At 36.6% G+C, this 23,420-nt stretch overlaps 1 protein-coding gene across 2 annotated transcripts in view; it reads right to left on the bottom strand.

Annotated features, from left to right (window-relative positions):
- Nucleotides 1-23,420, bottom strand: part of LOC149530952 (uncharacterized) — a 96,975-nt gene that overhangs the window by 35,933 nt on the left and 37,622 nt on the right. For both annotated transcript variants that reach the window (XM_089808916.1, XM_089808915.1), the window contains exons 3-7: nt 22,966-23,112; nt 21,429-21,527; nt 20,599-20,790; nt 19,486-19,605; nt 14,164-14,235 (exon numbers count right to left, since the gene is read on the bottom strand). In XM_089808916.1, the coding sequence (XP_089665042.1) occupies nt 14,164-14,235; nt 19,486-19,605; nt 20,599-20,790; nt 21,429-21,527; nt 22,966-23,112 (630 nt within the window). The remainder of the gene's footprint in view (nt 1-14,163; nt 14,236-19,485; nt 19,606-20,598; nt 20,791-21,428; nt 21,528-22,965; nt 23,113-23,420) is intronic.

Here is a 23,420-nt window from a genome sequence, read left to right as displayed (position 1 = left end):
GTGACCTACATATAAAGTAAAACAAAAATTTGAGTCAAAACTTAAATATAAAATAATATAAATTAAAGTAAAACTAAATCATTAAATAATTAAATATTAAATATTAAATAGTAAACTGTAAAATAGTAAATGTTAAATTGCAATAAATTTACCTTAAGGATTTTTTTACCGCATTTCCAAAAACCATCATCATCAAAGATGCAATTCACCACATCTACCCCTACCAGCAGTGGTCATAGTATAGGAAGATGAAATACACTCCCGCCCAACAAACGTGCTCCTCAAATGGTCCATTGATATCAACAAGGGCTGCAGTGTGATGAAATTCAAGGCAAACCTCATGATGCCTGGACGAGCTAACTCCATGCCTCCTGTGTACTTCCTCATTGTGCTAAGGGCAGATGAATAATTACAAATAAACTTGCATATATTTTTTATTAAGATAATATCTTATACTTTCTATAATAGTCAATTACTTGTCTGTAGTCCGTCTTTCAGTCTAGATAGGAATGTTTCCTATCCCGTCTCTTTTTTCTTCAGTCCAGATAGGAATGTTTCCTATCCTGTCTCTAGTTTTATTTCTAATTCCGTCTTCAGTCTACGTTGTTTCTTTTAGAAACAACGTCCTTGTAATTCTTTATAAGGAACACATTTGTTCCTCTGTTAATCAATCAATCATCCGGAAATCCATTAATCTGCCAACTCTTCTTGAATCTTGTAACATGGTATCAAAGCTAACACTTAATTTATTTTTTTGGAAAAATTTATAATTTCTTCTTGAAATTATTTTTTTAAATTTTTTCAAAATTTTTTCCAATTAATTTCTCTGAAACCCGCCTAGGGTTTTTTGCCTAGAGAAAATTTGAAAATCTCAAACTAGGGTTTTACGGATTCGTAACTAGTACAAATCGCGAATTTTTGGCCGAACTCCTTTGCAAATCGCGTCCGACCTCGTGCCCACATTCGTTTTGGCTTTCTTTGTTGCAAATCGTGGTCCTTTTTTCAAGTATCTGCAAGGAGCTCGCAGATATTCCTTGGCGTTTGTTTCCTTGAAAAATCGCAGACGTTCTTAGCTGTTGTTTTCAGAAGGCTCTGCTCCAGCTGAATCTACATTATTTGAGATTCGACCTCCATGGCCGCCGCCTGAATTTTCGCTCGAAACCCTAATTTTTGGGGTTGAAAAAATATTTTGTTTGCAAATTCTTGGTGGGTTTTTCGAGAGCTCAACTGGGTTGTCGTCCGTTTTTCTGGGTGCCTCGATTTTCAAGCCAGCGGATCCAAAAAACGACAAAAAATTCCTTTTGGATTTTTCGAGCTCTCTTCTGGGTCATTCTCTGATTCTTCTGAGTCTTTCGTATTTTTGCCTCAAAGAACGTGCCTTCACAAATTTTCACAATTTTCATTGAAAAACGTGCCATGGCATCTCTGACAAATATTCTGCTCGAACATAATTCCAAATTCAATGGTCGCAATTATGGAACCTAGAATCAGCGCATCATCGCAATCTTCGAATATCGAAACACCGATCAACTTGTTCTAGGTGTTACGCAGCGTCCGACTTCTCCGGGTCCTGATCAAGGCGAAGCTGCATTTTTCACCTTCTGAATCTGTTTCTGTTTTTATGGGTTTGTTGATTTTCTCCTCAAAAATCATTTCAAGTTGTCTGTAATACGCAAGGTTGTGTGAGATTCTGGGTTTTACCGTTTTTTCCACAAAAACGAAGTTTTGTAATTGCAACTTATTTTGAGTCATAGCACTCTTTTGGCAAAGCTTCTTGGTTTCAGCATTCTGTAGATCCAGGGAGGGTCTCAGTTATCACAAAATGTTCCGACATCAGTACGTTGACCATTAAGGGAGGGTATTAAGATAATATCTTATACTTTCTATAATAGTCAACTACTTGTCTGTAGTCCGTCTTTCAATCTAGATAGGAATGTTTCCTATCCCGTCTCTTTTTTCTTCAGTCCAGATAGGAATGTTTCCTATCTTGTCTCTAGTTTTGTTTCTAATTCTGTCTTCAGTCTACGTTGTTTCTTTTAGAAACAGTGTCCTTGTAATTCTTTATAAGGAACACATTTGTTCCTCTGTTAATCAATCAATCATCCGGAAATCCGTTAATCTGCCAACTCTTCTTGAATCTTGTAACATTTTTTGCCCTTTCGGCACATGCTTTGACCCAGTCAAGCTTGCCAATTTCCTCCAACATGAGGTCAATGCAGTGTGCCGCACAAGGGGACCCAAATATGGTGTGGTGCCTTTGCATCAAAATTTTACCTACAAAAATTTTAAGTTAATTGGAAATTCAAACATGTTAGAACTTAGGAAACTTAGAATTAGAAAAAGTTCAAAATTCAAATAAATTTATTTTCAAAACTTGAAATTTTAAAAGTTTACCTGCAGCAACATAACTTATTGCATTATCCGTCACTACCTGCACCAAATGTTGTTCCCCCACCTCTACTATGACTTCTGTAATGCCTACCCCTACTTGACTTTTCTAATTTGTTTTGACTAGATTCTTTTAGGCTTGTTCTATTATTATGTTTTATGATTAGTGGTGTTGGATTACTGGAATTGATTAATTGTATTTCATATTCAATTGATATATATATATATATATATATATATATATATATATATATATATATATATATATATATATTTGACATACTTGGTGCCAGTTATTTCAATTATTGAATGATGTTAGTTAGACGAATGATTTTTATACGGTTTCTATGGATACTTACCCCATACTTACATGTGTATGGTGTGCATGTATGTTCTCTTTATGTTTGATGTTTCTGATGTGGTTGAGGAAGGGAGTCGTAGTCACCTGCTTGTTGGGATCTACACGATGAACCACTTCCTGCCATTGCCTGTTTAATTTAAAATATTGTGTTTGTACATATGTGGATTTTATGCAGATTGCAGGCACCGGCTATCGACTTCCCTGAATTGCCAGGATGAGCGTACCCTATCGTAGTATTTCAATGGTATAAGTGGGGAGATAACTCTTGAATACAAATCCTAAACCCTAAACCAATTGTTGTAGAAAATAGGACAAGTATCTAAGTTAGTTTCACCTTTCTGAATTCGTCAAGTGACGTGAATTCATGATTTTAACCCTGGAATTTGATTTTTGTCTTGTGTCTTCAGTTGAGTTGTCGTATTTGGTTTTGTGGGTCTGTTGTGATTTTCTGTTATAATTTAATCAAATTAAAAGTCAAATTAATGATTTAATTTAATGGAAATTTTATAAAGAAATTTGATATTTAATCATATTTAATTAATTGAGAAATTAATTAAACAAAAGAATTAAATTTAAAGATTTTATTGAAGTTCTATTTTTGAAGTATTTATATTTATTTAATTTAATAATAATTACTTAGGAGTTTTATTTTAAATAATAAACTCTAAATAATACTATTAGTTGAATTAATAAATATATTATTAAAACATCTCGTGAATTAATTAAATAAAAGAATTGAATTTTAAAGATTATATTAAAGTTCTAAAAAAATGGCGTACAAGTGGGAATGGAGGCCGCCACGATGGAAATCAGGCATTGGTAACGACAGTTTCATGGTGCCTTGGCTTCATAGGGATGGCAGAAGGACAGGAAAATCGTTTTACCAGTTGCGGGCGCAAGGACAGACTAGTTTTGTTGACGGAGGGTTTGGAAGGAAGGGCAATGGCGTCTCAAGACGATCCTTTAATATTCCCCAAGCAACACAAATTAATGACAAAATGCCTCCACGATGGAATGGTGAACACTAGGATCTGGATGGTCCTAGTTCTCAGAGGCCTGGGAGGAAGGGGAATGGGGCTTTTTTGCACTCTAATGGCAATCTATCGATCCCTCAACTCTTCGATTTCAAGAAGATCGAGCGAAAGTTTTGGCGACCAAAACAAGCTCACTAGGAGAACATGGCGGCAACAGGTATGTTATCTAAAGCCTATAACCAAAACATTTGTAGGGTTTCCACTCTCTCTGTGCAAAATCCATCTTGGAGTGAATCTGTAAAACGTTTGCAATGTAGGGCTCTGTTTCTAAAATGGCTAGGACCCTAGCCCTCTGTAAGGAAGATTCAGGAGTGGTTGAATGCAAACTGGGGAGAGAATATTGTGCTCAAACCCTTAGCTAATGAATTTTTTTGGCCATTTGCCCAACACCAGATGATAAGAGGAGCATTTTAAATGGTGGCCCGTATATGCTGGATGTGAAAGGTTTTTATGTGTGTGATTGGAGGCCGAACTTCAATCCAGAAACTGAAAAGGTGAAAGAGGTCTTGATCTAGGTTAATTTGAAAAACCTACCTTGGGAATATAAGGATGAGGAAACCTTGAAGAAGATTGGAGATAGTTTAGGAGTTTTTATTAAATCGGAAGAATCGTTAGATAAGAATCGCTTGTATCAATATTCTCGAATCTTGGTTAAAATGCAAGATTGTTACTCAGTTCTGGATCGCATTGCTATTCGTACTCCAGAAGGGAAATTTGCAGTTAGGGTGGATGTTGATTATGCTAACCATCTTACGCTCCAGGGGGATATTGGTAAAGGGAAAGGACAGGTGGAGAATTATTGCCCGGATTTGATGAAGCTTTTCGAGAAACAGAGAGGATTTGGTAAAGGGAAAGGAAAGGTGGAGAATTATTCCTCCATGGTCCATTTCCTTCAAGGAGGAAATGATATGCAAAGAGCAAACTTTGGCAAATCCGATCAATGAATTGGAGAATGTATCGCAGTGATGATACTTGCAGTTCGCATGAAGATGAGTTTTGCGGGAATGTTGCCCAGTCAACACAACTGGTGACTGAAACCCCCTTCTCTCAGTTGTGTAGTATCCAAGGGATTGGGCATGTTTCCATTCCTTAGGGTCAAACTTTGTATGCCCCGAATACTTGTGACAAGTATATGGGGGAAGGAAAATTACAAGATATGGTTGAGAAAGAACTGAAGCCATAGGAGGAGTGTGTCAATCAGGTGGTGGGGGAGACTTTATCTCCAGAAGGCAAGGACTGGGTGGAGGGGGAACTTTCAACGATATCCAAATTTCTCCGATTAGAACTCTGGATTCTTTTTTGGATAGTGAGAAGGCATGAAGAAGAGATACTTTGGCTTTTGAATCGGAGTTTTTTGGTGATGAGGATGTTGGAGTTGATGAGTGTGGGGTTATGGATTCGTTGGTTTTCGAAGAGGAATGATCAATGAGTATGACACCATCAGTTATCAGTAAACTGAAGGTCTCTAAGAAGAAAAAAACGGGCCCTAAACCAGTGAGTCAAACTCACCATGGTTGGTAATGCAGCAAACCAGGCCAAATTGTTGAGATCAAGAAGGGGATATACCTCTTCCGAGAAGCCATGAAGCTCCTTTCGTGGAATGTCAGGGGCTGCAATGCCCCTAACAAATTGCACTTGATCAAACATGTGGTTGATCAAGCAAATGCTGATGTAGTTTTTTTTAGAAGAAACAAAGTAAAGTGGTGAAGGTAGTGTTTTTCTCTCTAAGAAGCTCTCTTCTTGGCAATGTTTGATGGTGGATGTTGATGGTGCATGTGGAGGCTTAGGAGTTTTTTGGAAAGAGGCTTCAATTAGTGTCTCTTTGATTGAATCTAGCTCTTGTTGGCAATTAGTGAATATCTCTTCTTTTCAGCTTCATTTGAGTTTTCTGGTTTTTAATATATATGGGTCGTGTCAACAGACCATGAAATCATAGTTGTGGTCTCTTTTGACAGAAAAATTGATACAGTGGAATGATAAGCTGGTGGTCCTTGGTGGAGATTTCAACGCAATTTTACCTCCAAGTGAGAAACTTGGAGGGTCGGTTAAATTGAATAGAGACCATCAAGAGTTTGCTAATTTTGTTTTAAGGAATAATCTACAGGATTTACCATTTTCGAATGGAGATTTCACATGGACTAATTAGAGGAAAGTTTTACTAATATTGCAGAGAAGATTGATTGTTTTTTGCTAGGTGGGGATTGAAGCAGCACGGAATGGTTGTGCCAAGCTAATATCTTGCCCCTTACAGATCTGATCACTTTCCTATTTGTCTAAATGTTAGGAATGATTCAACTCTGGAGCGTGCTCCTTTTAGATTTGAAAAGATGTGGATGCGGGAAGAAAGTTTTTTTGATTTGGTTAAAGGATGGTGGAATACGGCTCCTAAACGAAAGGGATCCTTTGCTTTTAAGTTTTTCAAGAAATTGTAGCATGTGAATGAATAGTTGAAGGTGTGGAACAGGGTAGTGTTTAAAAATATTTTTGATGAGAAGTTTAAGCTGAAGAAATAGTTAATGAAAGTGAATGAGGTGGTGATGGCAGGGGGTTTGGATGAGGTTTTATATCAAAAAGAATTGCAGTTGAAGAAAGAATATGAGGAAGTTTTATACAAGGAGGAAATTTTTTGGCGACAGAAGTCTCAAGAATTGTGGCTCAAAGAGGGTGATTGTAATATTAAATATTTTCATAATTTAGTTAAGAGAAGGAGAACAGTCAATAAGATTTTCTCTATTAAGAATGTGGATGGGGTTACTCTCACGGATCAAGCTCGGATAAATGGGGAAGCAGTTAGGTTTTTTAAGAATCTAATAGGAACTCTACATAATAATGCCTCGGAGGAGGTTTGTCTATGATTGTTGGATGGTGTTCCTAAGCTGAATTCAGATGCCCAGAATAACATGTTAATTCACCCGGTCTCTTTGGAGGAAGTGAAATCTGCTCTTTTTAGTTTGGGAAGAGATAAATCACCTAGTCTGGATGGGTTCTTGGCTCTTTTCTTTCAGGAAGCATGTGATTTTGTTGGGCAGAAGCTCTGGGAGGTGGTGGAGGAATCTAGAAGGAAGAATTTTGTGTTTAAAGACCTGAATAATACCTTTATTGTACTAATACCCAAAGGGGGGATAGGGAGACTTTCAATGATTTTAGGCCTATTTCCTTGTGTAATATTGTATACAAGGTGACTTCGAAGGTAATTGCAAATAGGCTTAACTTGGTTTTACCCACAATCATATCCTCAGAACAAAGCAGTTTTGCTCCTGGGAAGTCTATCTTTGAAGGTGTCATTATAGCCCATGAAGCCATACATTCGTTGAGAATGAATAAGGATGCAGGTATGATGATAAAACTAGATATTCGTAAGGCTTATGACAATGTGAATAGGTTTTTTTTATGAAAGTTCTGGATAAGTTTGGTTTTAGTAATTACTGGTGCAAGTGGATTCTTTCTTGCATTGATTCCACCCGTATTTCGATTTTAGTGAATAGCAGCCCCCAAGGTTTTTTTTGATATGGAAAGGGGTATACGTCAAAATGACCCCTTATCTCCCTTTCTTTTTATTACTCTAGCAGAAGTACTGGGTAGAGAAATTTCTAAAGCAAGAAGGGATGGAAGGTGGAATGGACTGCAAGTTGCTAGAGGTGCTGATCCGGTAATACACTTACAGTTTGTGGATGACAACTTTCTTGTGGGAGAAGCTAGTGTTAGGGAGGCTCAATGTATTAAAAATGTGCCAGAGGAATATGGTAAAGTGTCTAGGCAATGTATTAACTGGAGAAAATCAGAAATTTTCTTTTTTTAATACTGCAAGTAAGATTCAGGCCAAGATATGTCGAATTCTGGGGGTAAGGTAGGGATAGTTACCTAATAAGTACTTAGGTATTCCTCTGTTTCAAAGCAGGAATAATGCTAATCTATGGAAAGAACTGATTGATAGTTGCATCAAGCATTTGGATGGTTGGAAAGGGAGGTGGTTGTCTTTTGCGGGAACAATCTTGCTCCTTCAAACAGTTATTTCAGCTATTCCAACCTTCTCTATGAGCTGTTTGAAGATACCATTGAAGGTATTAAGGTATATTGAACAAAGGATGAGAAAATTCTTGTGGAATGGGAAAATGAAGAAAAAATTCCACTAGTAGCATGGGAATCCTTGTGCAAGTCAAAGAAACAAGGGGGAGTGGGCCTTAGGAGGTGGCAAGTTGTCAATAAGGCTTTGGGAGCCAAGTTGATATGGGAGATGTATGAGCATCCAGATCAACTATGGGTTAAAATACTACAAGCTAAATATTTAGATTCAAGGGATTCATTGCGGATTTTGACAATTAGGAATCCTCCGAAAGGTTCAGCTGTTTAGAATTTTTTGTTGGAGTGTAGGCCTATTATAACTAAACATATCTCTTGGCACATTGGAAATAGGGAAAAAGCCTACTTCTGGCATGATTCCTGGAACGAGATGGACAAATTGGCCGAGTTGGAAGGTATGGAGAGTCTTATTCCTATATTGGAGACTGCCTGGGGTACCACAATGGATTGTTATGTCAAGGAAAAACATACGGAGGTGGGCCCATGTTGGGCTTGGAGGGACTTCTCTAATTTGTAGCTGTCAAATGAGCATAAATCAAGGTTGGAAGGCATTTTTAAGGAAAGGCAGATTATTTTGAGCAATAAGGAGTATAGGATTGTTTGGTGTGCATCCAAGAGTGGACGCTATTTTGCTAAGTTGGGATATCAGCTCAATGGAAATGTGACAACTCGTGAGGGGTGGCCACATAAGTTGTGTTGGAATAAATTATACATGCCCAAGGCAAGAGCATTTGCTTGGCTTGCTTTGCAAGGCAGGATTCTTACAAATGATAGAAGGTATAAGTATGGGTTTGTGGGCCTATCTCGTTGTGCTCTCTGTATGAAGGCAACAGAGTCTGCGAATCACCTTTTAGCCCACTGTGACTTCACTCAACAGTGTTGGATGCAGTTGAAGATGCATTTATGTTGGACTGCTCTACCAGATTCAGTGAGGCATCTTTCAACGTTGGCCAGTGGATTTCAAAAAATCCTTCTACTCAAATTTGATTAAATTCGGATTCATTTGCATTATGTGATTAGACCTGTAAGCATGTCTGTGCGTTTAAAAGTTCGCATTGTCACGAAGGTTGTTAAGAAAATTCTATGATTTTGGGTTTTCGGACTTTTAATTTTATTGAATTTAATTTCTGGCAGCTTTGCCATAGATGAAATCCTATTTCTAGGAATAGCCTGTTTTCGTTTGGGTCAATTCGAGGTTTAACTAGGTTGGCTAGTTATTTGCCCTAAGCGATTATTCACTCGAAAAGTGAATAAGTATCCAAAAAAGAATTTAATTCTGGACTTCTCACTTTTGAATTGAGTAGATAATTTGAGAGTAAAACCCAAAATCCTCTTCATGATGATTTACTGTTTTTGTTCATTGTGGGAGTTACAAGCATGGGATCATCGTGAGATTGGTCTCATTGGATCCAGCTCGGGGAGGCCTTGGATTGCCACGATTTTTGGCTACTTCTGCAGGATTTTTATTTTATGGTTCAGATTCTTGTTTTGCCCTTTTCGCTGTGGGGTAGGGCTCTCCCATTTTATTGTGTTTGCTCCGTTTCAGCTTCTGTTTTTGGTAGTCGTTTGTTAAGAGGCTAAGAACTAGTGTTCCCCTTTGTTTTTGTTTGTTGGTTCTGCCCGATTGGTCGAGTATGAACACTTCCCTTGTTTTCGAGATGGGGGTTTGGGGTTTCATGCCGTTATGCTTGTCGTTTTTGCATACGGTGTCCAAACCCACATTTTATTGGATTTTCGGAGTTTTTGTGCCCAAAGACCAAATGGGTTTTAATTTCAAAGTTTACCAGTTTTGGGGGTTTTTACCTTGTTTTGCATGCTGCCTTGTTTTCTCAAGTTTTCTTGACATGATGTTGGTCGTGGACTTGGATTATCAATACGATGTCAGTTAGACCATTGTTGCACTTTTATGTTTGCATTGGGATGCATGCCGCATCCGTACTCCTTTATGTTAGGTCGAGTGATTTTATATAGTGTTATGGCTTCTTTTGGACCTTTGCTATGGTTTCGTGGACATTGGGATTCATGTAGAATCCATACTCCCGGATTGAGGCCAGTTAAGTGAGTTCATGATGTTTGGTCGTGTTGCATCAGTGGGATTCGTGTAGAATCCATACTCCTAGATTGAGGTTGGTTGAGTGAGTTCATGATGTATGATTTTATTGTTCTTGGGATTCATGTAGAATCCGTCCTCCCGAGCTTGTTTCAATTGAGTAATATTTTGCTTGTGTTCTCATCCAGTCCTTGTGTTATGATCTTCATGATGGTGGTGCACCGCACACGAGTACATGCGCGTACATTTGTCAGGTGACTTGCGAGGCCTGATCTTCTATGGTACTTCCAGAAGTTATGATCATTGGGGTTGGGTTGGGAATTTGCATGCCTACGGGCACTAATCGTGGATGAGCATGGGTAGGGTAGGGTAGCATATGGAGGGGGCTTCTATCTTGCAGCCTGGTGTCATGACAACATAGGGTTGGCAGAGGAAGTTTTGAGTAAGTGATAACTAAATATAATGTGCAAGTGGTAATAAATCTTAAAATAATAAAAACGTAGGTTGTGTGCCTTCCATTGAGAAGAGTCGTTGCCTAGGTTGTGCGCCTTCCATTGGGAAGAGTAGCTGCCAATACTAGCTTGGGCTTGTCGATGCCAAGCGACTCTCCATGGTGTCAACCCCTACTTAGTAGCCCATTGAGTGTTTGACTAGAACCTGTAGTTTATGCATTGTCTATGTTCTTGGTTTCAGTCGTCCAACTGTCTGGCGTGAGTGTTAGCCATGGACGTTTGTTTTGTGTGTGTTTGTGGTTGGTTCATTATCTCCATCAGCACAGCAAGAGTGGACCTACAAGTTCCACGTGGTTGGGAGGCATAGCTACCTATACCACTGCTAGGGACCGGTGTACAGAGACGGTCTATTGTCCTAGTGCGACCGTTGCTAGATGTTTTCAATTGATACTTCGGGTTCCGGAGTATGCTTTCTTGTGATTTATGCTTTCATTGGAATGCTTGGATATCATGTTTATATGATGTGTTTATTTGACGCATTCCTATATTATGATGTTTAGCATATGATTAGATGATGTGAATTACTTCATTGGAGTATCTATTGCTTTGATTAAGCATGTTAGATTTCCTATTCGTATGATGTTTAGCATATGATAGATGATATGGTTGATTTATTGGATTATCTTATGCTTTACTCCTAGCATGTTAGATTTCTTTATTCTTATGTTGTAGCACGTTTTAGTAGTGATGTCCTCATAAGATAGCTCTGACGATCTGGTCAGTAGTTTGAGATGTTATGCGCAGGGATGGCTAGGACCGATAATGGTCTTATGACGCTATTAACGGTTGGGAGGAACCACATACTTAGTTTGTTATTTTAGTACATTGCGATGTTGCTTTTAGTTATTTCCCTTCACTGCTATGTTAGATGGTTAGATGCAGATCCGTCTAGTAGCTATTGTTTTTTAGTGTCTATGCCTCGAAATGTGGATCTGATACTCCCCGGTGTGGAGGAAGTTATTCCCTAGCTTTTTACCTTTCTGTTTTCTGGCTCACTGATTTGTACCCTCATGCGAAATTGTACTTTCTCGCGCGAGAATGCAAATGTTCGCGTGGCATGTTGGGTTTCCTCGCGCGGCTTGTGGTGAACCCTTGTGCGAAACCCCACACCAATTTGGGTGTTTTGGCTGGTGGGCCAACCATGTCCTCGCACGAGATGGTGTTTCCTTGCGTGGCTTAGTGTACTTTCTCGCACAAAGGGGCACTTCCTCGCACGAGACTATCAATTGTTATTCTCTCGCGTGAAAAACACAGGGCCTCTCCGCTATTTTTCGGAGAATGCAATTTGGATTTTTGAGTACCCTTTAGGAATGCTAGTGGTTCCATGATTTGATAGATCGGAGATTTTGTGTTCTGATGTCGTCTTTGGTTTTCATTCTTGAGTTTGTGAGTGTCAGTTCGGTAGTGGCATTTGCAGATTCGTTGGTTGTCGGGATTGTGGTTAAGTCTTCTATTGCGATCTTTGTGATCCCTGTATGATGTTGTCATGTGCATTCATACTTGTAAAAAATATATATATCTTGGCTTGTATTGAATCCTTGTTCCAAGGATCTCCAGGCGGGGCATTACATAGGATGTGATGTCAAATTAGATGATTTGGTTATTGCAAAACAAATCCCAAATGCTAAATGCATGTATCAAAAAACCCCACGCAGGAATAAGTAATCAATCGCTGCCTTAACCAGGTAGATCGCAGCACTACCAAGACTCAAGGAAGTGATCTTGACTTTGGATATAAATGCATAGTTCAACGCCTAACTCTTCCTTCCTAAATTTGCAGCAGTAATAATTCCTCACAAACCCTTCTTTCTCAACTTCCAAATTGCAGATTAATGTTAATCATATTGGTATGCAACAGCACCAATTTAATTACTAGATGAATTCAGACATCAGGCACAATTCACTGGATCCTTTACCAGCTCAAAGTGCAAACCAAATGGAGGAATCAGTCCTCTCCAAGTTTCCAAAGCTGAAACTCTCAAAGCCTTCACCAAATTCAAAAGAATGCAAAATAACAAGAGATGAATAAATCAAAGCTAGAGGCTTGCTTTTATAACAATCAAAGCCAAAATCTTCTTCAACACACCAGCAGCCAATAACTTCTTCCATACACTCTTCACTTAAATGCAAACTTTTATTTTGGTTGCATATTTGAATTTGTAGTAATATAAAATGATAATTATTCACTCCGAAACCCTAATTAAATCCTTGGCATAGGCTTCCATTAATTTATTAAATAAATGGCCCCTTCCAATGATGACTCAACCCTCAACTTAAGTGAAATTATAAAGTAAAATTATTACTTTATAATAAGTCATTTAATGATTTAATAATAATTTAGCCACTAAATAATAATAACTCCCAAGTACTTATCCTTTAAATATGTCGTCTGAAACATGTCACACCTAATATTTCTCAATGTGACCAAACTTTCCTAAAATAGAAAGGGTCCCTCTCTACCATCACCAAACATGCCATAAATAGTAGGTGCATGAAACTATGCCCAAACAAAGTCCAATTTGAGTCAAACAAAGACCATGAAACTAAGCCCAAATGAAGTCCAAACTGAATCAAATGAAGACCAAACTGGAACATACCGAATTGTGAAGACAAGACCCTCCCATAACTGAGTCGATGTCTCAAAAGACCCTCTATTCACAATAATTAGCCTAAGAGGATCACAATAATAGGCTAATCCCTCAAACTCTGATGCTAGCAAAAATAGGGACATTACATCTTGGCTCTTTGCTCACATACAAAGAAAATAGTTTATCCTCCTCTTTGAAACAAGTCTCTACAACATTTTGGATTTAAACCACCCCAGATGGTAATCCTACTCTTTATAGGCTCCTAGCATTAGTTTTCTCATGTTCTTATGTAGGTTTCATAGCTTGCCTTTGTGTCTTACTTCTTGGTGTTACCTTATGTTATTGGATGTGGTGATTTTCTCTCTTCTTCTCTGAACTTGACCACGACAATACATAGCTTTAGTAAAATGAAATTTAACATAACAAAATATATATATAAGTCTCACATGCTTGAAAACCATTTAATAAATATGCTTGAGAAAACCAAGTTATAATAACCATCTGATTCTAAAAATGCAAAGCCACCCACAACATATTCCAGCTTAGGACATATGGACACGTAAAATCTATGGTGTGAAATTCTATATGTACTCTAAGCAATATATAAAATCCAAATACTGGAAGCCACATACATAGACAGTGAGCCACCCCACTGCCCCAACTAGCTCTAACATGAAAACACCTATGTACATACATGCTATGTCTAGGTTTTCCAACACTAGAATGAGAGTTGTTGAAGATACCTATGTTCTCCCAAACCTTAGCATTTTGCATTCCTCCCCACAGTTTGACATGGACAAAACTAACAAACTTAAGAAATGACAACTTATAAATTATATTTTTGCCTCCTAAAAGATCTTTGGGGATAACAACCTCAAGACACTTACAATTTTAAATTTTAATCAGAAACGAAATATTGAGAAATTATTTATATTATTATTTGGACAATGACCATTGGTTCTGGCTTCCAAGGTTGTTTAAGAAATTCCATAGCTTATTAACTTGCAACACAACTACAGACATTTTAACAATAATACAATTACTATGCTAAAATAATATAGAATCATGACCCAATATAAAACCAAAAAACACGAATGATGTAAAAGGTGATAGAAGCAAATCCTGTAGCAAAAAGCATCAGCATGCATACCTCATATAACACGTATTTAATGGATGGTTCTATCTTGAATTCCTGTTCAAGCTCAAACAAGTGCAGCTTCCACTGGAAGAACAATACATTATTTGAGAGTCAATAAATGTCCATAAATATATGGGATAACTTAGATAACTTATTTTAAATTGTTTTCCACTATTTTTGTATGTTCTCATATCTAAGTAAGGTTTGTTGAAGATATAGTATATTTCTTGATCTGTAAGCAAAGGGCAAAATGAGTACAGAAAGCCTGAAAAGTATTTCATCTATATATTTAATTTTGTCATGAAAAACTTCCAAAACAATTGAAAATTCAACCAAATCAAGAAAATTCTTATAATTTTATAAATACATAGCAATGCATTGGAAATAAATGTGGGAGATAATTACACTTGGAGGACTCAACGAACAGTCGGAGAAATTGGGGGGAGCATTCAGGCTTAGTGTTTGAATCTATTCTAGTATATTTTGGTCGATTTTCTGCAGAATTGCTGTTGCTTCTGGCGCTTTCCTCGCTATAGTTTGAAGTCTCTTATCTCCATGGTCTATTGTTTCTTCCTAGAGGCAAATCATATAAGAATTAGGGAAAGCTAAGGAGACCAAGAGTAAGAGATTGACTGGTTGTGCAAATAATTGTGTTCTTTGATATTGGTTTTGATAACACAAGCCACACCTTCATGTGAGTATTGTTGGTAAACTTTTGAATGCTATAGTTGACAGTATAGTCAACACTGCCCTTGCAAGGAGTTCCTAGGAGGCATATATGTCCTTGATGACAATGGTGATCATGGGACTGTAGAATAAAGGCTTTAGAGATATTTTGTGTTACCAGTGGCTGACATATATAAGAGTTACACTTCAGCTATAGTTAATCTGGAACCAACCAATAGATGTGTTACAGGTCACTTACATGTCATATGTAGGTGATGGTAGAGTGAGCTGAAGAATGTTGTGAGCAGAAGAGGTCTACTGATGTTGCTATTGGCTGGATGTGACAAACTTGTGTTCATTGTTCCAAATAGTGGAGTATATGGTACATACTCCACTAGTTGGAACAATGATTTAAATTTTATTTTATGTTTATATAACAAGTTGAGTAAAGATAGAATAGTGTGTTTGTGTAGCATTCAGTGTGATTTCTTTGCTTGGTTTCTTATCTTTCATTTATCTCAGCTTTCTTAGATTTTATGCTTAGGCGTAATGGAGGATGAGACTATTGTGACCAAGATGCAGGACCACAAAGGAGTCGGTCATTGCAGAATGTTTTTTATCTTTGGTAGTTAGATCACAAAGCCTTTGGTGCTTCATTTTTACTCTTGCAAGCTATGTGTCAAAGGGAAGACTATTGAGATTAGGTGTGTCCTACATCTTACAAATCCTCATGTTGGAAATTATTTAACCTTATTATTGTGTTATGTCATGTATTTGTAATATACCTTTCTATCTTGCCCTAGAATTTTGCCCTAAAGTCGCGATCACACCTAAATTAGGATTAGGGCTTACCGCATGTAGGGTTTCTTTGGTTATGTAATCCTACACAACACTATTAGGGTGCATATAATGTAATAGTTCGATTTCATAGGATAACTTATAAATGTAAGTTGGTTAAACAAAAGTTGGAATCAACTTGAGGATGACCCAACCATAGAGTTGATAAGATAGGGTGACTTGATGAGGTGCCTCAAATACATTGTTCCCCCTTGGCCTCATGTGGTCCTTTCCATACATATGAGGTGGGCTACCTACAGTGGGGTCCTATCATCGTTCCTCTTCCTCTTGTCACCATGGTAGGAAATGTAAGGAGTATTCACAATCAGGTGCTCTGATAACCTATCCTTCCTAAGCCTAAATGCAGTCCACTATGTCCCCCTTCGGCCCCATGGGTTTTGCTTGGGTCACGACCATGAGGTGGCATGCTTAGGTGGTGGCCTCATTGTAATTCTCCCAATCATGACTGCCTCACTTTACTTACCATGATTAACTACAACCATTAGAAAATATAATGAACATTTTATGCCTACTTTTACATTAAGTCTTTACATCAATAATATACATATCATTACTAAATAATATGATTATGAAATTGATAGTATCTTATTAATATATATATATATATATATATATATATATATATATATAGAGAGAGAGAGAGAGAGAGAGAGTTTCTCATGATAATTTTGATCTAATATACAATGCCTAGACAACAATAATCATTAATATACTTCATATATTTGTACCAAATCGTATGCATACCAAATATCATAACTTAAAAGTTATTACTCTTCCTTTTGTATTTATTAACTTTTTGGCCATGCCTAATGAGATGTGTTTAAACTTCCTCTTACTCTATATGTGAGAACGGTTGTCTCCTAAAGGACCTATCTTTTTTTAATTACATCTCTATTATTAGATGCTCCTCTTCATAACAAAGGAAATTACTTCTCTTATATACTAATCGTACTGTACAAATTTGTGTTCTTTGCTATTCATTGCTTTTAAGTCATATTTGTTGGACTTGCAAGTCTCATTGGTATGAAGTTTGTAAATTGGTGTTGTCACTGATTGGTAACCAGTCAAGGAAGACAAAGATGTTACAAGGTAACACCACCACTGGTAGAAGAGTGAACCGGTATGTATATACATGAATATAGTAATACAGTCTAAGCCACCACCGGCAGATAGACATGAAAGCTAGGTGATCAAAGATAGACATGAAAGCTAAGAGATGAGGTGAGCCATCATGGATGTGACAAGGCGCGAGGTCAATCAAAGTTGAAGTGACAGGAGTAAAGGTCGAAGCAGCAGAAGCAAGCAAAGAATGAGTCTACGCATAGGCCCACAAATGGATTGATAGGGCTACCAGCCTAGACACTGTCATTTTTTACCTAATTTGAAATAACCTCATGGCTGTTGAGAATTCATGTTAAGTCATTTGACAGGTAAAGTTGTTAAAATAATTGATCGTGTGAAATAGAATTTTGGTTGTTTGTTATTATTGCATATGGCATGTTAGTCAATCGTTATGCTTGACAAGTTTAAATGCGAGACTGTAAACCTGCTTCCACACCTATGGAGAAAGGACTGCAAGTTGTCAGCCACGTATAATTCTCCTCCTGTTGATGAAACCACTTATGGGCAACTAGTGGGCAGTATCATCTATCTCACTGCCATTACACCAGATCTTAGTTTTGCCATGAGCTATATTTCACGCTTCACAACAGCCCCCAAGGTTAATCATTAGGTAGCAGCGAAGTGTGTGCTGCGTTATGTGAAGGCACCTTGGATTATGGACTTTACCCTAGGAGTCATGACTCCAGACTCAACAGGGAATACACAGATTCAAATTGGGGAGGTTCAGTTGATGATTAGACAGCAACCTTTAGATGTGTTCAATTTGGAATCTGGTGCAGTCACCTAGACTAGTAAAAAGCAGCATGCACTCTCTCTCCACCACATAAGAAGAGTATCAACGAACTGTTAAGGTAGCTTATGAGGCACTTTGGCTTCGTTGAATGCTTGCAGATATTCGTTTATCTGAAGTAGGTCCGACTCCCTTGCTCTCTGATAATCAGGGAGTTCTTGGACTTGCCAAGAATCCGGTCTTCCATGAAACAACCAAACATGTGGACGTTAACTGTCATTACATTCAGTAGTTGGTTGAAGATATGACAATCGCAGTATGTCCTAACAGCGGATCAGTCTACAGACAATCTCACCTAGCCTCATGGTCCAGATAAGTTTGCTAAATTCAGAGGCAGCTTGGTGTTGTTGACAGATTGACCATTAAGGGAGGGTAATATAAAATTATTAAATTACTTTAATTGTCATCTTTGTATAGTATGTAAATTAGGTTGATAAGATTGTTTCTACGATAAGTTTCTTATTTGAAATTTTCTATTTTGTACCCATTTTAAATTCTTTATAGTGATCTCTTAGATCATTTGTTAATACATAAAAATAGTTTACCAACTACTACTCAGTAAGAATTATTTGTTGAACTATTATTTATTATTAAACCCTATTCAACAGAAGGAACATGACAAAAAGGTAAATATTCCAGACCCAGGACTATTTATCCTTTCTTATGCTTGTCAATAAAGGGCAAGGCTTATACAAATAAGTTTCAATCTTTAATTAAAACTTTCATAAATTTTCTGTGTCTCGTGGTGGGGACATGACAATATTCCTTGGGTATGAAATGTGCACGAAAATGTGAAAACAGTGTGTCATGTGAGATGTGTATAAGCATCTGTGACATTGTAACTGTATAAGAAATTATATGATGCAAGCAAGAGCATGAAAGAGAGAGAGGGAGGTTACCGAGTAGACCTGTAATATTGACCAAATTATGCAAGCCTGTGACGCATCTCATAAAGCATCTTGGAAAAGGTAAAAAATAACAAAAAGGGTCATCCAAGTATGGTGGATAGGTTTATGACATGTAAGAGAACATTCTATTCCTGATTTGTCGATCCATCATGCAAGCTTGGCATTGGAGTTTGAGGCATGGAGTTGAGTGCCATTCTTCCTAATTTTTGGCTTACGGTTTTCCAAAAGCATTTATGGTTCCTAGTTGGTTATTATCTTTATATTAGATGTTTAGATTGAGGTCTTTGTAATGTAGTGGTTATGCTACAAGATTTTCTCCAAAGGAGCAGCATGGTGATCTCCATGCTAAGGCTATGAATCAAATAGTGTACTGTGTCTTGTGAATGATTTTGTTGCTGGAATACATTGGTTCTATGTTTTTGGAGGGTCGTGTTTGTTACCTGAAACAGTTTTCCATACATCTTTGCCTGAATGTTTTCTTCCTTGTCTTCAAATATAGTTTATTTCTAAGTGCTATTTTTTATGCTGATGTGAAACTGAAGTTATTTTAGATCTGAATCTCACATAACTCTATTTCAAAGAGTCAATATATGGGAACCTCTGCACTATGATTCTTCTTTATAGGCATACATTGTTTGCACTTGTATCAAGATTTTGTTCATAGATCTTATGGTACTGGAGGTGCATGCATGGTATTTTCCTAACAGTCTGGACACCCAAAAAAATCTTGTATAAAGAACATTTCTTATTTTATTCTTTGAATTTCAGTTTCATAAAATGTCATTACAGCTTCTAAAAAAACACATTTTAAAGTAAGTTCAAAATTTTGGACAGTCATATGTAGACAAACCTAAACCTACAAAGACTAAACAAGAAACAATTTGTTAAATGTAGAACTATCATTACAAAAAGGAACATAGAAATAAAGAATGAATGTCTTGTGAAGAAAAAGATTTTAAGTAATAAAATATGAAAATTTCATTTACTTACAGGGCAAAATCGCTTAAGAACCACAATTTCGCCTCTTGAATCAATCTCTTGCCTTACTCTAAGTGATTCCTCGACAATAGAACGAGCAGGTAACCAGGATTTGGCATGACTTTGAACATTCTGACATTCAAATAATTACGAAGGACTCAAAACAAAGCTATTGAGAATTGATGGAACAAGCTTAGTTCTTAGTCATATTTATCATTTTCCCTCTAACTCCATGCATAAAATCACTCAGATAAGATATTGATTTAAGAAGATGGAGCATAATGTAAGGCTAATTTATAACTATTATGATGTTTGAATGTGTAGTTGTAAATTGCACCTCCACGCTTACATGATTCTTATTGTTTTTTTTTTTTTTAGAATAAGAAATTAATAGAGATGGTGCATTTTTGACACTTAAGTAAAATCAGAAAACGAAGGATATTATGCAAGCTGCTTGAATTAATTACCAGGAAATCTAGTCATGATAACTCAAAAGCAAATAAAATGTGATGAACATGTAGCCAACAATGGAAATGTTATCTCAATTGCGTCTTGATTCCTAAATCCTTCCATATTGCAATGCAAATACAAGAAGATTTTCACAAGAAAAACACCCCTTTTTCAAAATCCTAATTGAAGAGAACAAGGTACTCTCACAATTTTAAACAAAAACAATTTATTAAAGGCAGGCTAAGTTGTACTATGATTTCACATTGTTCATACTTGCATTACATACTAAAACAGTATTTCTATCATTTGCACTTTTTTGGCTATGAAAAAATAAAATAGCACTAGGACAGTAGGTATACCCAAAAAAAGGCACTATCATTTGCAATGCTGTAAACAAGAAAGGAAAGCTTATAGTTTAGCAAAATATAATGCTTGAAAAGACCTGCTTCAGGAAAAACATTTCATTGATTGTAAAATAAATGGCATTTTCTGTCTTGATTTGTATATTTGTACTGCTTAAGCTATGCTGCAGCATTATCAATCTTGAAAACGAGTTCATTAAAAGTTAGCTGTGCTAGTGAGCTCTACTGAGTTAGCCGCAATGGTAACTTTGCATTTAGATTCTAAAATAATTTAGATTTTTGTTTCTTGCATGAAAGAATGATAGATGCACACCTCTATAAATTCTCCACCGGCAAGACTCATGGCACAATGAAATCTTTCATTTTCTTTCTCTTGGGATTGATCTTCATCAATCCAGTCTAAGTTCAACCTCCCAACTCGAGATGACAGGTGTGTAGAATTAATATACTTTGGAGGCTGATCTGTATCATATTGATTGATTCCATTATCTATAGCATCAATGGCCTGAAATTGGAAGAGGGAATGTCAAAGGCTGAAGCCAAATATTAACATTTGACTAAGCTGCAATGAGGATAGAAAAGAAACAGAGCACACATCACCATTATAGAATAGAAAGCGAAAAGAAGAGCTATTGTTTAAAGTTTGAACCTTTTTTAACATCCTTAATTAAATGTATAACGAAGATTAGCAACAAAGCATAAGAGTCAGAATATATGCCCACATTAGAAAAATACTCAAGAGGAAACACAGAGCATATCTTTAAGAAAAAATCCAGATTATATTTAAGAAAAAAAATATTATATGATTCTTAGTAACTGAAAAATCCACGCAAAATGCTGTGAAACAAGGCCAAATACTATGCAGTAAACAACAATAAGATGATAATATTCAGTCAGCACATCTTAAAAGTTATCAATTCTGTGTATTGACTTAATGTATTGAGAAAAAAACATAAACTTTTTACAAGTAATACTCATGTAATGGAATATAATTACTGCTCAAATTATTTACTTCTAAAAGCTACTTTGAATTTAAAAAGGATTAGCTCCATTAGTTAGTAGAGTTGAGATAAATTAGCAGCTGCGTGCCTTTCTCTAAAGGATGAATAACCAATCTGCCAAAGAAAATAGCCATCACACTACCTCTACAAAACTCTTATATACAGCCAAATAGACACGTTCTACATCTGGATGCCCTGCATCTAGACCAAGCTCCTTGGCAATGATCTCCAATCCATAATGCTGCATACAAAATAAGAAAAAAAAGTAACAAACTTAGCAAATATGTTGTTAAGTATAATTACAATGCACCTTAATTTGCATGCCTAGACTAACATTGCTCTGGTCTACAATTCTTCAGAGGACTTTTCTGTGATTTACTGTAAGGAGCTTCCCCACATGTCACAGACACCTTAGACAATACAAATCTTTAAAGTACACCTTCTAATGTGAAACACGAGAATAAGAAATCATTTATGGAATGTTTTAAGAATTTTCATGCTATTTTGAGACTTTATGTGAATATTTACTATTCATTGCAAGTACCAGAATTGAGCAGGAGAGTACACTGGCTGCTATATTTTTGGGATCTATCATTGGAGAAACCAACGGTTGAAAAGTATCTGCCTCTATGAATTCTTGAAATGTCATGACAATAATATCTAAAAGGCAAAAGCTGTTACTAATTCCTAAAAAAGAAATAATTCTGTCACCCCTAAGACATGAAGTTGGAACAGCTGGTAGGACAGTCCCATTTGTATATGAATATCAGATTAAACAGCAATGACATTGATTATTTTAATGTCACATTGATTATTTTCTTTATTTAAATTGTTTTAGGTCTTCTCATTGGCAAATTAAGGTACATGTTATTATTTGTGGTGGGGCTTAAAGCCCCTAATGATGACAAGCTAAAAAGTTTTATTTTGACTCAAAGAGTGGTTGATGTTAAAGCCACAATTGTCAAGCAGCATGAGGTATGGAGTAAGGGTATACATGACTGATAGAAAAAAGAAAGGCAGATACGTATTTCTATCTCTAACCTGTAAGTTCAAAACTCTTAGAAGACTGTTGAAGCAAAGCGGCTGTTATATTGGTTGGAAACTTGAATGAGTCTTAGTATAAAGATCGTGAATAAACATCCAAATATAAAATAACATCTTCAAGAACAATACTTCAAAAGTAGAAAATAAATCACAAGCCACAAGCCAAAATATGAATTTCAAAGTACAGAAGTTAAATTATATGCCTTCTTCCAATGGCTGAAAAGGACAACCCAAATTAGTAACTTGCACAGATCCATCTAAACATTAATCTGATATGCACTGAAAAGTGAAAGGAATTCCAAAGACTTGAGGTGATGATGCCTAAATTCTTATAGTTGTGGTGGAATTTGCACCTCTAATCCTCCAAATGTTTCTTAGTGCATTTCAGATCAATGCTAAAATGGACGTGAAGTTATTACTGAGGATTTTATAATAATATATATCTAAATATGCTGGCAATCAATGCTTCCCAGAATCCACCCACCTGCGCCAAAATTCCAAGTTGATGTGTGGTGAGAATGCACCTCTCAGCCTAAAATTGATTTTCATTATACATACAAATAGATATATCTAAATTTGAGACCCAAAAATTGAAAAGGCTAAAACAAGGCCAAAATTTATGCTGTTGTTCAAACCTTGTAAACAAGACCAGCACTGCTAAGCTTTGTTACAAATCCATGTCCAAAAACATGATCAAATCCTCTTTGGTGATGATCAAATCGGTCTCTGCTTGGATCATAAACTCCACCAACATCCAGCACAGCATCTAATGTATCTAACACCTGCCAAACAAATGAGTTTAAAGAACTTTGTTGTACACATATTTCAGATGAGATTCAATTGGTACTAGAAATTATTAATGAGATTCCTTATACTTTTAGCTTCTTCACAAAAATATTATCTATGAGACTGAAATGCAAGGGATAAATATAAGAAGTAACTGCAAGCATGGATGCACACTAGAACTAAGACAATGGTTTGAATTCCAAAACATTCCAGCAAGAAGAAGCAAGAAAAATTTAAAATACCTGAAACATCAAACTTGCAGAAACGCTCCATAGGATAACCCTTATTTATTGCTCTAAACCAA

This window comes from Cupressus sempervirens, chromosome 11, assembly GCF_028749045.1.
Source record: "Cupressus sempervirens isolate cs-2001-9-10 chromosome 11, ASM2874904v1, whole genome shotgun sequence".
Lineage (NCBI taxonomy): Eukaryota > Viridiplantae > Streptophyta > Pinopsida > Cupressales > Cupressaceae > Cupressus > Cupressus sempervirens.
Note: the sequence above shows the minus strand (reverse complement) of the source record. Positions and strands in the feature narration are given on the sequence as shown.